The sequence below is a fragment of the Zingiber officinale genome, chromosome 6A, assembly GCF_018446385.1.
Source record: "Zingiber officinale cultivar Zhangliang chromosome 6A, Zo_v1.1, whole genome shotgun sequence".
Taxonomy (NCBI): Eukaryota; Viridiplantae; Streptophyta; class Magnoliopsida; order Zingiberales; family Zingiberaceae; genus Zingiber; species Zingiber officinale.
The window spans coordinates 96,378,879-96,395,019 of record NC_055997.1 but is presented as its reverse complement, the minus strand read 5'-3'; the positions used below and the strand labels follow the sequence as shown (position 1 = coordinate 96,395,019).

At 38.9% G+C, this 16,141-nt stretch overlaps 1 protein-coding gene and 1 long non-coding RNA gene across 7 annotated transcripts; one reads left to right on the top strand and one right to left on the bottom strand.

Annotated features, from left to right (window-relative positions):
• Window positions 1-246: 246 nt before the first annotated feature.
• Window positions 247-1,832, top strand: LOC121997033 (arogenate dehydratase/prephenate dehydratase 6, chloroplastic-like). Its single transcript, XM_042551241.1, has one exon. It carries the CDS (start codon window positions 342-344, stop codon window positions 1,710-1,712), a length of 1,371 nt encoding a protein of 456 aa, XP_042407175.1. The 5' UTR covers window positions 247-341; the 3' UTR covers window positions 1,713-1,832.
• A 681-nt stretch (window positions 1,833-2,513) lies between these two features.
• LOC121997031 lies at window positions 2,514-14,061 on the bottom strand. 6 transcript variants are annotated; one of them, XR_006116215.1, is made up of 9 exons: window positions 11,772-14,061; window positions 11,545-11,689; window positions 5,766-6,098; window positions 5,595-5,693; window positions 4,911-5,187; window positions 3,972-4,040; window positions 3,217-3,311; window positions 2,914-3,117; window positions 2,514-2,779 (listed from the first exon to the last, which is right to left on the bottom strand). It is a non-coding gene; the product is annotated as an uncharacterized LOC121997031 (long non-coding RNA). The 6 variants fall into 6 exon arrangements; XR_006116214.1 differs by having other exon boundaries at window positions 5,595-5,863; window positions 6,001-6,098; XR_006116212.1 differs by having other exon boundaries at window positions 5,595-6,098.
• Between the last annotated feature and the right edge of the window lie 2,080 nt (window positions 14,062-16,141).

The window sequence follows — 16,141 nt, the reverse complement described above, 5'->3', positions numbered from 1 at the left end:
CATTATATTAGTACATTCTAAAATTACTAAAGTAGTCATAGATTAAAGTAATTTATTTTAGCCACGATCTCTATATTATATTAATTTTGGTCCCTTTAATAATATTAAAAAAGATTTTTTTATTTTATTAAGTTTGGTTCTAGAAATGAACCCAAACCTTACTAAATACCTACTACACTTAATCCTCTTTTAGTATTTTTGTTTATTATTTTTAATTATATTATTTAACATCGGTTAGCCGTCCAAACCCCTTCTTCATTTTCATTGTCTTCTTCTTCTTTTGTTTTTTTTCTTCTTCTTCTTCGTTTTTCTTCTTCCTCTTCTTCTTTCCATCGTGCGCCATGTCCAGCATGGTAGCCGCCTTGCTGCCTTCCAATCCCACTGCCACACCTAATCACCGATGCGCACTCCTCTCTCTTCGCCGCCGCCTTACCGCCGCCGTTCGGTTCAGCCAATGTCCCATCGCGTCCGCCTCCTTCACCAGAGCTAGCCGCTCCGATTGGCAAGCCTTGTGCGCCATCCTCTCAAGCAAATCCGCCGCCGCCGCTGCTTTGGGATCCTCCTCCGACAAGCCGTCTAACAGTCCTGTGGACCCCTCCGCCGCCGAGCCCGACCATGGCGAAGCCACCAATCACCGCCTCCCCTCATCCACCAACTCTACGAGCGCCGTCGTGAAGTCCGTCGTGTTTTCCGCTGCCGCGGGCGGGGTAGATCTGGCCCCGACCCCCAACCTCCCGCGGCCGCTGAGCATCGCGGATCTGTCCCCGGCCCCGATGCACGGGTCGCGGCTGCGCGTGGCGTACCAGGGTGTCCCGGGCGCGTACAGCGAGGCCGCGGCCGGGAAGGCGTACCCTAATTGTGAGCCGATCCCCTGCGACCAATTCGAGGTGGCGTTCCAGGCGGTGGAGCTGTGGATCGCGGACCGGGCGGTGCTTCCGGTTGAGAACTCGCTGGGCGGCAGCATCCACCGTAACTACGACCTCCTTCTCCGTCACCGCCTCCACATCGTCGGCGAGGTGCAGCTGCCCGTGCACCACTGCCTCCTGGCGCTGCCGGGGGTGCGGAAGGAGTACTTGACCCGGGTGATGAGCCACCCGCAGGCGCTGGCCCAGTGCGAGCTCACCCTCACCCGCCTCGGCCTCAATGTCACCCGCGAGTCCTTCGACGACACGGCCGGCGCAGCCGAGTACGTAGCCAACAACGGCCTCCGCGACACGGCGGCCATCGCGTCGGCGCGCGCGGCAGAGCTGTACGGGCTGCAGGTGCTGGCGGACGGGATCCAAGACGACAGCGGCAACGTAACGCGGTTCGTGATGCTGGCGCGGGAGCCCATCATCCCCCGCACCGACCGCCCCTTCAAGACCAGCATCGTCTTCGCCCAAGACCGCGAGGGCACCTCCGTCCTCTTCAAGGTTCTCTCCGCCTTCGCCTTCCGCGACATCAGCCTCACCAAGATCGAGAGCCGCCCGCACCGCCACCGCCCCATCCGCCTCGTCGACGACGCCAATGTCGGCACCGCTAAGCACTTCGAGTACATGTTCCACGTCGACTTCCAGGCGTCGATGGCGGAGCCCCGCGCCCAGAACGCGCTGGCCGAGATCCAGGAGTTCACCTCCTTCCTACGCGTCCTCGGCAGCTACCCTATGGACATGACCCCCTGGTCAACCTCATCTTCTCCAACTCCGCCGCCATCCTCTTCTCCCTCCTTGTGATCGATCTATCTGTATAGATCCTGCCCGTTGCTTGTGTGTTTCGCAATTTTATATTCGAAATTTCATGTATTTATTAATCGATGATAAGCATCGATTGGCATTAAAAACTTTGAAAAACAACTCTCCTCTCCTCCTCCTCCTCCTCCTCCTCCGAAGTCCTAACTTCCTTTTAATTAAAACTTTTCTTTATTTCTTTCTTTCGTTTTCATATTCATAGTCATAGTCGTGTTTTTGGGGAAAGTCACTCATACATGCCTAAATTCACTTTTAAAAATCATTAAAGTTGTTCAAAAGCCATAACTTACCTAAAAAATTTAATTTCATAGGATTGCGCGTTCATTGAACTTGGTCTATTAACGCTTTGCAATCCAACTTTGCCGGTCAACCTTTTTGACTTTAGTCTGACTAGAACCCAAGCTTTTTTACTTTTCTTCATTGACGGTCCAATGTTTTGAAGTGCACCAATACAGCTCACGTTGACCATCGGCTCTTTAGAGACTTCTCATACAATCAGAACGATATCAAGTGTTGAATCTTAAATCAAAAGCAAGTTTCTCTCTAAAAATTGATTTTCGCCATCGCTATGAACAAGATTGTTATGTTTGCTCTATTCTATTTAATGTACATGAATTTTTTTTATTTAACCTTACGGTTAAAGGCGTCTCATACCCATTGTATTCATATTGTTTCCACCAAATGCAAAGAACAGATTTTGCATATTTGACAATGTCTCTGTTATTTTGCAACGAACTGTTCCATCTACATCGAACCTTGTGGTTAGCATACCTCATGATCATCGGCTTCATATTCAGTTTGTTCCAAATGCAAGAACCGTAGTATAATTGACAAAACATAGAAGCGCAGATGAGACGGAATAGAGAAAACACTACTACTGCAATGAACATATAAACCACAATTTTAGATCTATATCTTCCCACGACAGAAATATTGTCGATCACAAGTCTACATCTTTCAACATGACGGACGTATTGTCTATCACGAGCACATATATTCAGGTATGTTCCCTTGTGCTTGATGATGACGAAAAGTCGATGAGTCTCGCGCCCCTTCCACGACGACCACCACCACAAGAACAACATAAACGATGAAATTATATATATATATATATATATATATATAATTTTTGAAGAGCAAGATATGGAGGTCATGACAAGAACATTACTGCAAGAATAAAAAATACCTGATCCTCAATAGGCAAAAAATTGAAGCACCCTCCTTTGTACAAGTATAAGAACTACAATACACCTTTAGGAATATGCACTCGTCTGGCTATCGGACGGTAGACGTATCAGCATGTAATGGCTGAGGTGACAGAGGAGTGATTAGAGGCTTCAAGAATTCCATGATTGTAGAAAAAGAAGGCCGTTTCCGTGGCTCGTTGAAGCTCAAAATATAATTTAAGTTAGTGGGGGGTGGACGAAAGAACGAAGAAGAACATCAAGAAACATGTCTGCCAGAGGCAATAGATTGAATATATGTATACCTGGCCCAACAGGACTCAATTATAGCAGCCACATGTTTATTTACACTACTTTGGATCTCGAGCCTTCTTCCTTTGAAGCCGACTGCAGCAACCAGCTGCAAGGGAACAGCTTGTAATTCTTATACTGGTAAAGAAATGGTACCAAGCAATGGGATCCAGCACGTGCCAGAAGACAGATTATGCATTTGAATATCCTTTTTCTAACTGGAAGTAAAATTTGTTTGTAACTAAAGTAATCAAGATGTGTTTTGCAACAAATTTAACCAAATGTGATTCGTTGATGGTATATAGGAATTAAAAAATAGGAAAATGAGCAGGGAAAGCTTAGCCTACTGATAGTCCATGTTTGATGGGTCTCATCCTAGCAGAATTGCCACATCAGGAAGTTAACAAACAACCCACTAACAGAGGGTTAACAGATTGACGAATAAAACACAAAGCAACATGTATATGCTAGAAACCAACTAAAGATCTACAATAGACCTCTCAAACTTGAATTTGTTTAGGTGTCGTTCATAATCATTTAATCCTTAAATAAAATTGAAGGGTCACTAAAAAAACATTGAACAAGGATGATATGATTTCAATTATACACCAACTATTAATATCTGATTTCTCATTTGATGGTTTGTCCCAAAGTACTTCAGGTGCCATCCACTCAGGCTAATATGAAATAATAAAACCAAAAGCCATCAATAATATGTGATAGAGGAAACAGATTCAGTGAAGCTAGTTGAACAATGCAAGCAACTTACTGTTCCTGCAAGAGATCTGGATGAGAGAAATGTGTTTGCTTTAAGTCTTGAAAGACCAAAATCACAGATCTGGATTTCAAAAGAACAATTTACTGAGGTTATAGTTGATATTAATCACAATCTTTTGACAAGCAAACTTAGTAAGTAACAAAAATCATTGACAACTTTGCATAGAAGCAGCATACAAAAATAAAGTCCCCACGGGGGTGCCCAGTTGGTCAGAGAGTGAAAGACTTGCTATAATAGGTAAGGGATCTATTCCTGGCAGACGCATACCCTCGGAGAAAAAAAAACTCTTCTACCCCTAGCTATTTGGGCGATCGGCTATAAGTTGACCCTATGATTTACCTCTCTTCACATAATCTAGGGACGGACTTTGAAAGGTGCCTAGGGTGAGCGTAATAATCTTTTTGCTATAAAAGGATACAAAAAAATGAAGTCCCCATGGGGGTGCCTAGTTGGCTAAAGGATGACAACTTTACTATAATGGGACAAGAGGTTAATTCTCAATAGATGCATGCCCTTGAAAGGAAAAAAACTCCTCTCACCCTCGCCACTTGGCGATCAGCTATAAGCTTACCCTGTGATTTATATCCCTTTACATAACCTGGGGATAAGGGGCATTTGAGGTGAACGTAATCACCTTTTGCTATAAAAGGATAAAAAAAAAATGAAGACGACTTACATCAAAGGATACAAAAAAAATAAATCAAAATTTAACAAGATGAATGTACGGCTGTAATAAATACAAATTGAAGTTACAAATATAAGTACTTCACAAGGATCAAAACACATGGTTAAGAGCATTGTATTTGATAAACTTATATTTGCCTGATATATTTTTGTAAATAATACACTATCAGGTTATACTTATTCAAGTATTTCATCAACCATGAATACAACATTAAACATTATGCATCCATCTGTGCAGAAAGATACCTTTTTATTAATGCCAAAAAAAGAACATTGGTAGATGGTTGGAGTATGCCAGCAAGTATTAATCTTGTAAAAATTTCTATTGAAATAAATATTCCTTTGCATGTTCAGTTTCGTTCTCTGCCAGTTGTTCAAGAAAGATCATTTGCTTGATTCATTGATATTTTGACAGCAGATTAACTCATCAAAGTGAATCAAACTGCAATGCTCTTTGTAGCTCCATGGAAGGGTTGCAAACTTTTCTTCCGCATTTGTCTCCAACTTTATCCTAAAGTTTGAGCTGCAAGAACTTGATTAATTAAAGATACCATACCATGTCGGTGAGTTTGATTAATTAAAGAAATTGTCTAGCATATGTTGCATAAAATAACATTGATGTTAAAATTGATCTTTCCAGAGATCCTCATTTAGCAATAAATATGAAGCAAGACTTGCAGAAGTAACACAACATACTCAAATCATACATGGTGCTCTATGGACTAGTAAACAACAACAAATTCATTAGCAATTAGTAGGAAATTCAGGCTACTTAAGAGTAATAACGATCACATTTGAAATTTGAATGAGGCTACCTGTGCAAACAGTAAATGGGCAGAAAAATATCAGGTGAAACTTTGACTTGATGGTGATAAGAAAACATTGTGCAGACAGTACAAGGTACATAAGGCATATTACTAGGAATCTTACTTTCACAGTATATTTCTCATCAACAAGAAGATTTGGAGACTTCAAATCACGATGCACAATCGGAGGATTACATTTGTGAAGATAATTCATTCCCTCTGCCTGCAGAAGAAATTAGCTTTTAGTATAACCATGCAGCCTCAAAGAATTGTGAAAAGTCACTATGTAAGTTACTGAAGTAGTAGTGATCTTCAAATGCCATGCTTAATCTGCGTCTCTCATCTAAAGTTTCCTTTGTGTCATTTTTATGTAAAAGTATATACAAACTTCCTCTGCAATAACACAAAATCTTCCATATATCAATCGTATTATGGACTACATTGGGTAATGCTTTTATTAATAGACATGTACAAAGAAAGGGAAATAGACATCTACAAAAAAGGGGGAAAACTTAAGAAAAACTGCATACCTTGGCAAATACTCAGTGACAATGGACAAATTTGGTGGTTCCGTAACAGCACCCATAAACAGAAGGATATTAGGATGTCGTAGACTTCTTTATAGCAACTGAATGACAGAGGCAACAAAATGACAGAACTTTCATGACAGAGCTTGTGCACACCAGCAGAGAGAGGAAATTATCTCTCTAAATCAAACATCTTTCAGAAAATACAGGCATTCACTGGATGCAGTCAATTTACTCATTTTTAGTAAATTGGCAAGCTGTCAATTTTTACAATCTAAGGTTTTTAGTGAGTGCATTGAATATTTTGAAAAATGAATTGGTTTGGCCAATTTGACTGGAAATTATTCCATATTTGATCCACACTAAGCTATACACTTTAATAAGTCCAGATCATTCAAATACAATGTAGAAGGATGCTTTGTTTAATTTTTTGTGTTTATGTTCTTTAGCTCATGTAGTCATATCGTTGTTCCAGCCCCATGGGACCATCTAGAAGTTTTGTCTTCCTCCATCTTCTTGGTTGTATGACACCTTTGCCTAAGATTGTAAAATGAAGGTAAACGACTCAATAGGTTCCAAAGAGAGCAGCATAGAGTTCGTTTATGGATTTAGTAAGCTTGGTCTATGTTGTTTTATCAAAAAAAAGCTATATTTACCAAGTTGTCCCAAATTTACAAAAAAAAAAAAAAAATGAAAGCATAGAATGATTAGTAAAATCAAGAAAAAATGTTAAAATAAGAAGCTTGTTCCTTTTGCAACTGTAAAGTTGATTACATCACCATATATCCTTATAAAAAAATAGTCCTTTTCAACTTGGTTCATAAGTAAAGCACACGAATTGTGTATGTAATACTACTAAAGAGGCTAGTGACAAGTACAAAAAACAATATTTTTCAGTTAGACATGGAACTAGAGTAGTGCAATTTGAATTCAAGAGGCAGTGAAAGATCATAAAATTGCAAAACATGCGCAAAATACTTTGAGATTTATAGCTATCTTTAACCCCAACCAAGGTTTTTTAATATCTCGTTCTGAGTTGGAGTTTCAATCCCCAGCCAGATCTGGGAACGAGATGTTTAGGTGCATGCGGATAGTGTCGATACACAATGCCAAAAGGTACGAACACGCATGGGGAAGGAATTATAGAGCAGTAGAAATAAAAGGAAAAAGATTGGAGAAGAAGAAGAAGAAGAATAAAAAATCTTAATAGGCTAACCTCAACACGTGGTCACTTTGCAGAAGCTCACAGAGTAAAACAGCACGCAGAAGGCTTGAGCGAGCAGCTTTGTTTTCTCAGATAGTTTTGTGGAAGCTTTGTTGTCATCTTAGACAGCTCATGGAAGCTTGTCATTGTCATCTTAGACAGTCAAGCTTCATTGTCATCTCAAAAATTGCGAAAGCTTTGTCATCGTCTCAGAAAGGCAACAGAAGCTTCATCTGTTAGAACTAGAGTTTTCTCCTAACTGTATGAATTCTAGATAACCAAAATAAAAATTTGAATAGAAAAAATAAGAATAAGAAGATCTAGTTTTATCGTAAATATGACATAATATAGTAATACAAAAGCATTGCAAAGAACCTAATTGAAGAGCTATGTTTTTATCTTTTAGCGTCGTCTACAAGATCTTGAGGAAGAAGAAGTGAAAGTAAATGAGGAGGATCTTCTAAGGGGCTTAGGGGATAACAGCGCCGAAAAATTTCTTGTCAATGGGAAACAAGAAACTAAGTCAAGATAATGCACTAAACCTTTGGGGACCTCCCTTTTATATAGGAATCCAATCCATTATCAACCCATAAATAATAACGGATTAGGCTAAAGGGTTCTACACATTCAACCTACATCCAATAACCCGAAACCCAATAAATTTAAGTTAGATCACTTAAAGAGTTTCGGTATCACAAGTCTCTTAAATCACATGTGAGCCCACCTTAAGGGATATTAAATCCAACAATCTCCCACTTGGGCTATATGTGATTATAGACAACATGCGAATGTAACTTTAGTTGATATCATACTTTATGAGTACAAAATACCCCTGTAAACAATATAATCCATTAACTTCATTGGTATAGGATTAAAGAAGTCATAACCACTGTACATAATTGTAACAAGCCCCAACAGTAATCATAATACCAATGTCATTAATGACACTGATCAAGATGTGTATGTGTAGAGTGAAAATTATATGAAATGTGATCAATACATGTCAATTTCCAACTAGTTCTAAGTGACCCAAAAGGGTCTAATCATATTTGTAAATATCGTATGTTAAACTGCAATAGCAAATCACGATCTAAACCTTATAATTTCTAAATGAAATTTATATCATATTTACAAATACCAAATGTTAAACATGATTATATTTCAAAGTGTCCAACAAATAAATAAAATCCCATAAATATTTTGAACTTTAATTACGTACAATAATCAAAACAAAATGTTTGTCTTTATTATCAAATATAGAATAATAAATACAGACTCCCACTAGATAAGTTCTTCTTCCATAAGGACTCTCATATCCACAACATACGCATGAAACACCTTAGGCATCAATCCTTTGGTGAGTGAATCGGCCAACATAGAATTTGTGTTGTGTGCTCTACCATGATTTAACAACTGAACTCTTTCTTTAACTGCTAAAAACTTGATATTGATGTGTTTAGACTTCGACGAATTGCGATTGTTCTTGGCATAAAGTTTCATGGCTTTATTATAAATCCTCAGTGGTCTGTCAATGTCATCAACGATATGCAACACTGTGATGAATTTCAACAGCCAAATCCCATGATTGGATGCTTCATAGCATATTATCAACTCTGCCTCCATAGTAAAAGTAGCTATTAGCGTCTTCTTGACGCCCTTCCAAGATATAGCTCCTCTAGCCAGCATTAAAACATAGCCCGAAGTGTACCTCCTGCTATCCAAGCATCCAGCAAAATCAAAATCTGAATATCCAATCACCTTTAGATGATTTGATCTCTGATACGTGAGCATGTGTCCTTTAGTTATTTGCAAATACCGCATCACACTCTTTACCGCTTTCCAGTGTGATGGTCCTGGGTTACTAACATATCTGCCTAACATCCTCACTATAAATGTTATTTCTGGTCGAGTACAAACTTATGCATACATGAGACTTCCTACTGTTGATGTATATGAGAATTGTTCCATCTCAAGCTGAACTTGTTACCTCTTGACACAAGTATGTCACCAGGTGTATAATTCTACGTACCATACCTTATAAGTAACTTTTCAATATAGGTCTGTTGTGAAAATTCAAGAATGCCTCTTGAACAATCATGATAGATCTATATGCTTAAAACAAAGGGTGCTTCACCAAAATCTTTCATTTCAAAATTACTAGATAGAAATGACTTGATTTGATGCAGCAAACCCTTATAATTGCTCGCAAGTAATATATCATCCATGTACAAAACAAGTATAACAAACTTGCTCCCACTGAACTTGAAATATATGCATTGATAAACGGGATTCTCTTTAAAACCATATGAAGTAACCACTTGATCAAATTTCTAGTACCATTGACGGGATGTCTGTTTCAAACCATAAATGGACTTCTTTAATCTACATACTAGGTGCTTTGAGTCCTTAGATTCAAAGTTCTCTGGTTGGACCATATACATAGATTCCTCTATATCTCCATTAAGGAATGCAGTCTTTATGTCCATTTGATGTAGCTCCAAATCATAATGAGTTACAAGTGTCATGATTACCCTAAAGGAGTCTTTCGTCAACACAAATGAGAAAGTCTCCTTGTAATCAATGTCTTCTTTCTGAGTGAATCCCTTAACAACAAAATGAGTCTTATATTTTTCGATATTACCCCTTGAATCCCGTTTGATTTTAAATATCCATTTACAACCAACGGGCTTCTTACTTTTAGGCAATTTGACAAGTTCTCAAACGTCATTGTCTGTCATAAACTTCAACTCTTCTTGTATGACGTTAATCCACCTTTCAGGATTAGAGCATTGTTTGACTTCTTGGAAAGATATAGGATCACTTTCTAACCCTATGCCAAAATCATGCTCTTGGAGATAAACATAATCACGAGAATTCGTGGTTCTCCATTTCCTTGTGGATCGCCTTAAAGGCACTTGTATTTGAGATGGTTGCGGTACTTGCTCATCAATATAAAGCAATACTTCAATTTTAATGGCAGACTCTTCCAATTGCATTGAAGATGTCATGGGAATATCTTAGTTCACTACGCTCATTGGATGTGTAATACCCATATTGTGCGGTATGATAACCGCACCGCTACTGATCGCACTAGTAGTAACCACAGAAAGATTGCTAACGCATTCCTCAAAAGATACTTCCCTAACCTTATCACTCCCACTGTCCGCAATGAACTTGGCATTTCCCGTTTCGAAGAAAGATCTATAAGAAGATCATAAAATTTATACCCTCTTGACTTCTCAGAATAACCTATAAAATTGCAATTAACTATTCTTGAGTCCAGTTTTCTTTCATTAGGCATGTAAGGCCTAGCTTCAGCTGGACAACCCCAAACGTGTAAACGTCTAATACTAGGCTTTCTACCCGTCCACATCTCGAATGAGGTTTTAGTCACTGCCTTACTAGATACTCTAAGGTACTCTATTAAGTAGGTAAACTACAATCTTAAGTATTTCGCAAAAGGTAATTCGCAAAAGGCCCTAGACGTTATTTACCTGATCCATCATATCGACCATAATATTTACCTCCACAATCGGATCGGATGGCTTAAATGTTCTTACCTAGTTGAAATTAACTTCGGCTTTGAAAATTTTAAATATGTTCAAAGATTGCGACTTTTTACGAATAAGGTATAGATGGTCAAATCTGGATTAGTCGTCTACAAAGCTAATAAAATGTGTCAATTCCAAGATGTCTTATTGAATGGTCCACAAATATCCACATATGCTTCAAGATGCGTCGGAGGCATCCCGCGATGCCTCCGGGATGCCAGAAGCGTCAAAAAAAAAAAATCTACGCTCCACACAAATACAAACGCTTGTGCTTTTGCACGACGCACAATGGAGCGCGAGCTTCAGATCTCATGCGCTTTTGAGGTGTCTGAAGCGACAGGCTTGCACCTCGCCGTGCTTCACGCACGTTTAACAACTATGAACCCATTGAATATCCTTACACAAGGGATTAAAATGCTTTTTATAAAAAATGAAATGACGAATAATTCACCTAAGATTGGACTGAATTTTATCTCAGTAAAAACACAATGACATTTTAACAACTTTTAATACTTAAAACCTTGGAATAATTAAAACCCTAAATTATGTACTGCACTAAAGAGCTTAGGATCAAGAACATGAAGGAAATCTCATACAACTACTTAATCAATACCAACGCAGAGCATGGAACAAACTAAAGCATGAGAAAGCTAATAAAATAAATAGTGCTCATTAATATAACACACTTCTAAACTTGTATGGAAAATTTAGCTTGCAATAGCAACAAATATTAGAATCTTCAGTCGACATAGTTCATTAAGCAATATTAGAATAACTTGCATACTAAATTACCTTAAAAAGCAATGCTCGATGCCTGTAAAGACCAAACGATAGCTTTCCCATTGGAGGCACAACAGTGCATGAACTAGCCTTGATCACCTCACTCCAGTCCTTCCAGCAATGCAGAAGAGCATCTTCTCCATTAAAAGCTATACCCCTTGTGATGCAAATTGATAATTAGTTACTGAAGAAATAAAACCACAACCTGAACCGTAAAGATTTAGTCTCCAAAGATTTACCCCATTTGTGTACAGACAAGCTTTGCTAGCTGATCCACCATATCTTTAGCTGTAGGACAGCTACATGAAAGGCCATTTACAATTGTTTCCAAATGCCTTAGGTCTGGATCATGTTGCCTATCTATAAGAACTACTTCAACGGATGACTCACTCGGATGAATAGTCTTCAATAACTCAATTGATGGAATTTGGTTCTCTTCTTCTACGCCAGTACATAGGGTCCACACAAATGGATCCATTCCCTGAATTAGGTAAAACCCATCTGGAATCTTATCATGATAAGATAAACATCCATTTACCTGTTGGAGTAAAAGAGTATTGTTTATTTTTTTGAGGGCATATACCTGTTTGGCTATCATGGTTCTCAGAATCATGATTTGAGGGCATATATACATTCTATACCCTCACTCCTTCCATCTCATACCAAAATATCATAAATCGGACCTAGAGGACCCCGATCGGACACATTCCTATGGGTTCACATGGCTCACAAGAGTTTAAATATGCCCTCAGTTACTCTTTCTAGGCCTTCGTTAGTCCAAACAATTTGATTTTTTTTTTTTGTATATTGTGGTGTTAGTCTGAGAAGATCAACACCACGTTGGTGCTGATTTCAGAAACCAACACCAAGCCTGGTGATGAGAAGCCAAGGCCACATTGGTACTGGTTTCCGTAGATTAGCACCAACATAGAGCTGATTTTCTCAGACCAGCACGATAATGTATAAAAATATTCAAATCGTTTGGACCAACGCTGGAAGGCCTAAAAAAAGTAAATGAGACCATATTTGAACTCTTGTGAGCCATATGAACCCATAGGACTTGGAATGGGTCCGATCAGGACCCTCTAGGTCCATTAATGGATTTTGACAGAAACTCATTAATTGATCTAGGGGCCTTGAATTTCTAAAATTTTGATATGAAATATAAGGGGTGAGTGTATAAAATGTATATATGCCCTCCCACCTTCGTTTTGAAACTCACACAAGAATCCATGGCTGCGTGCCAAGTGGCACAGATGTTGGTCCTAATCTTGCAAAATCAGTACCAATGTGGTTCTAGTCTTGCAAAACCAGCACCACATTGGTTTTGATCTTGTAAAACCAACACCAACGTTGCCTTGGCTTCTCATCACCAGGCTTGGTGGTGGTTTTCGAAGATCAGCACCGACGTGGTGTTGATCTTCTTAGATCAGTATCATAATGTACAAAAAGATTCAAATAGTTTAGACCAACGCTGGGAAGGCCTAAAAAGTGTAATGAGGGCATATTTGAACTCCTGTAACCCATGTGAATCCATAGGACTTAGAATGAGTCCGATCAGGGTCCTCTTGGTTATCAATGAGTTTTGACTGAAACTCATTAATTGACCTAGGGGCCTTGGATCTAAAATTTTGGTATAGGATGGAAGGGGTGAGTTTATAAAATATATATATATCCTCCAACCATGGTTCTGAGACTCACAAGAATCGATAGCCCGTGCCCAGTAGCACGAACATTGATGTTGATCTTACAAACCAGTACCAATGTGGTTCTAGTCTTGTAAAAGCAGCACTACGTTAATGCTGGTCTTGCAAAAGTAGCACCACCGTGGCCTTGGTTTCTCATCACCAGGAATGGTGCTATTTTCCAAATATTAGCACTAACATGGTGTTAATCCTCTCAAACCATCACCATAATGTACAAAAAGATTCAAATCATTTGGACCAATGTTGGAAGGTCCGATCCGAATCCTCTAAGTCCATTAATGGGTTTTGACTGAAACTCATTGATTGACCTAGGGGTCTTGGATTTTTGAAATTTTGGTATGGAATGGAAGAGGTGAGTGTACAAAATGTATATATGCCCTCCGACCATGGTTCTGAGACTCACACAAGAATCTATGGTTGCGTGCCAAGTAGCACAAACATTGGTATTGATCTTACAAAACCATCACCAACATGATTCTAGTCTTACAAAAGCAGCACCATGTTGATTCTAGTTTTGCAAAACCAACATCAACATAGCCTTGGCTTCTCATCATCGGGCTTGGTGTTGGTTTCTGAAGATAAGCACCAACATGGTACTGATATTCTAAGACCAGCACCACAATGTATAAAAAGATTCAAATCATTTGGATCAACACTAGGAAGACCTTAAAAGAGTAAATGAGAGCATATTTGAACTCCTGTGACTCATATGAACCCATATGACTTGGAATGGGTCCAAGCGGGGTCATTGTAGAATCAAAAAGAATTTAGATATCTCCACAATGGTATGATATTGCCCACTTTGGGCCTAAACCCTCATGGTTTTGCTCTTGAGCACTACCCAAAAGGCCTCATGGCAATGGAGATATTTTTTCTCTTATAAACTCATGATCTTTCTCATGTGTTTTTAATGTGGGACTATGCTAGCAACCTTGCAACCCCAACAATTCTCCCCTCAAACAAAGGATCAAAGGCTTCCCACATCCGATCCTCGACCCACCAAGTCTTCCTGCCCCTCGGTCCACCCGACCTACTAGGACTTCCTTGCCTAGCCGCAACTAGGACTTCCTGCCTGGTGTCTGGTATTGATCTGAACATAAGAGCCCCCACTTTCTTTATTCGAGGTCAATATTGTACCCACATGGCTCAATCAGACCATAGCTCTTGTGCATAGTCGGCAGTTAAACCTTCTGGCAGTCCGAGCTCTGATACCAATTGTAAGATCGAAAAGAATTTAGATATCTCCATAATAATATTGTCCACTTTGGGCCTAAGCCCTCATGGTTTTGCTCTTGGGCTCTACCCAAAAGGTCTCATACCAATAAAGATATCTTTTCTCTTATAAACCCATAATCTTTCCCATGTGTTTTCAATGTGGGACTATGTTTGCAACCTTGCAACCCCAACAATCTAGGTCCATCAATGGATTTTGACCGAAACTCATTGAATGACATAGGAGCCTTGGATTTCTAAAATTTTGGTACAAGATGAAACATGTGAGTTTATAAAATGTATATATGCCCTCCAACCATGGTTTCAAGACTCACACAAGAATTTATGGTCGTGTGCCAAGTGGGACAGATGTTGGTGCTAATCTTGCAAAACCATCACCAATGTGGTGCTGGTTTGCACGTTGGTTCTGGTCTTGTAAAACTAGTACCAACGTGGCCTTGGCATCTCATCACCAGGCTTGGTGCTGGTTTTCGAAGATCAGCACCAACGTGGTGCTGATCTTTTCAAACCAACACCACAATGTACAAAAAGATTCAAATCATTTAGACCAACGCTGGGAAGACCTAAAAAGAGTAAATGAGAGCATATTTGAACTTCCGTGGCCCATGTGAATCTATAGGACTTGGAATGAATCCGATCGGGTCTCTAAGTCCAACAATAGATTTTGACCAAAACTCATTGATTGACCTAGGAGCCTTGGATTTCTGAAATTTTGGTATTGGATAGAAGAGGTGAGTTTATAGAATATATATATGTCCTCCAACTATGGTTCTGAGACTCACACAAGAATTTATGGGCGTGTGCCATGTGACACAGACGTTGGTGCTGATCTTGCAAAACTAGGACCAACATGGTGTTGGTCTTGCAAAACCAGCACCACGTTGCCTCTTGGATTCTTTAAACTCAATATCCTGTTTCAATTGCTAGTGAATGACAATATCAATGGTTTCTATTTAATGGTATCATTTCACTATTAATATTGGTAGAATTCACATGCAGAATTGAGTTTCATAAAAAATTGAAAACTTTTGTTAAAAATATGACAGATATAAAATATCATCCAAGAATTAAAAATTCTAATTTTACAAATTCCAGTTCACATGAGGGAAATTGTCTACACATAGGTCAAACAAGCCAAATACGAGTTGCAGATTAAGGAAGCACTCCTAATCCCAATACTAAGGGAACTTCAACTTGGAGTCCTTGTATATAAACCTGTGTGATGCAAATTAATGTAAGCAAATTGTAATAACCATAAAATAATGCATGATTTATACAGAATGATTTTCCGAATTCATTCTTTATATTAGAATGAATTTCCAATGTCTGTATCCTTTATGAGCCTGGAAATATTTGCATTCGGATATACTAAAATAGATTTATAGAAGGCTTAAACCAATCTACTGCTAGTAAAAGACTTAGTTTTTCATGTATAATCATAAAACATGAGAATGTTCTGTTTTTACATGAACAGAATAAGTTAGCAATTCTATCTAACTGAAACAAACCTAGATTCAGGATTGATAACATATAGAAAAATCATGATATATTTCAATTTGTGAAATTTAACTAGCAATAACTTGTAAATATTAAATGAAATGTAAAATAGTTTAAGTATAGGGTTGAAATCTAACATTGTGACGGGCAGACAAGATATAACAAGCAACTAT

Bases quoted from the DNA above. Each gene is read 5' to 3' on its own strand.
- LOC121997033 (XM_042551241.1), top strand. From the start codon at position 342: ATGTCCAGCATGGTAGCCGCCTTGCTGCCTTCCAATCCCACTGCCACA.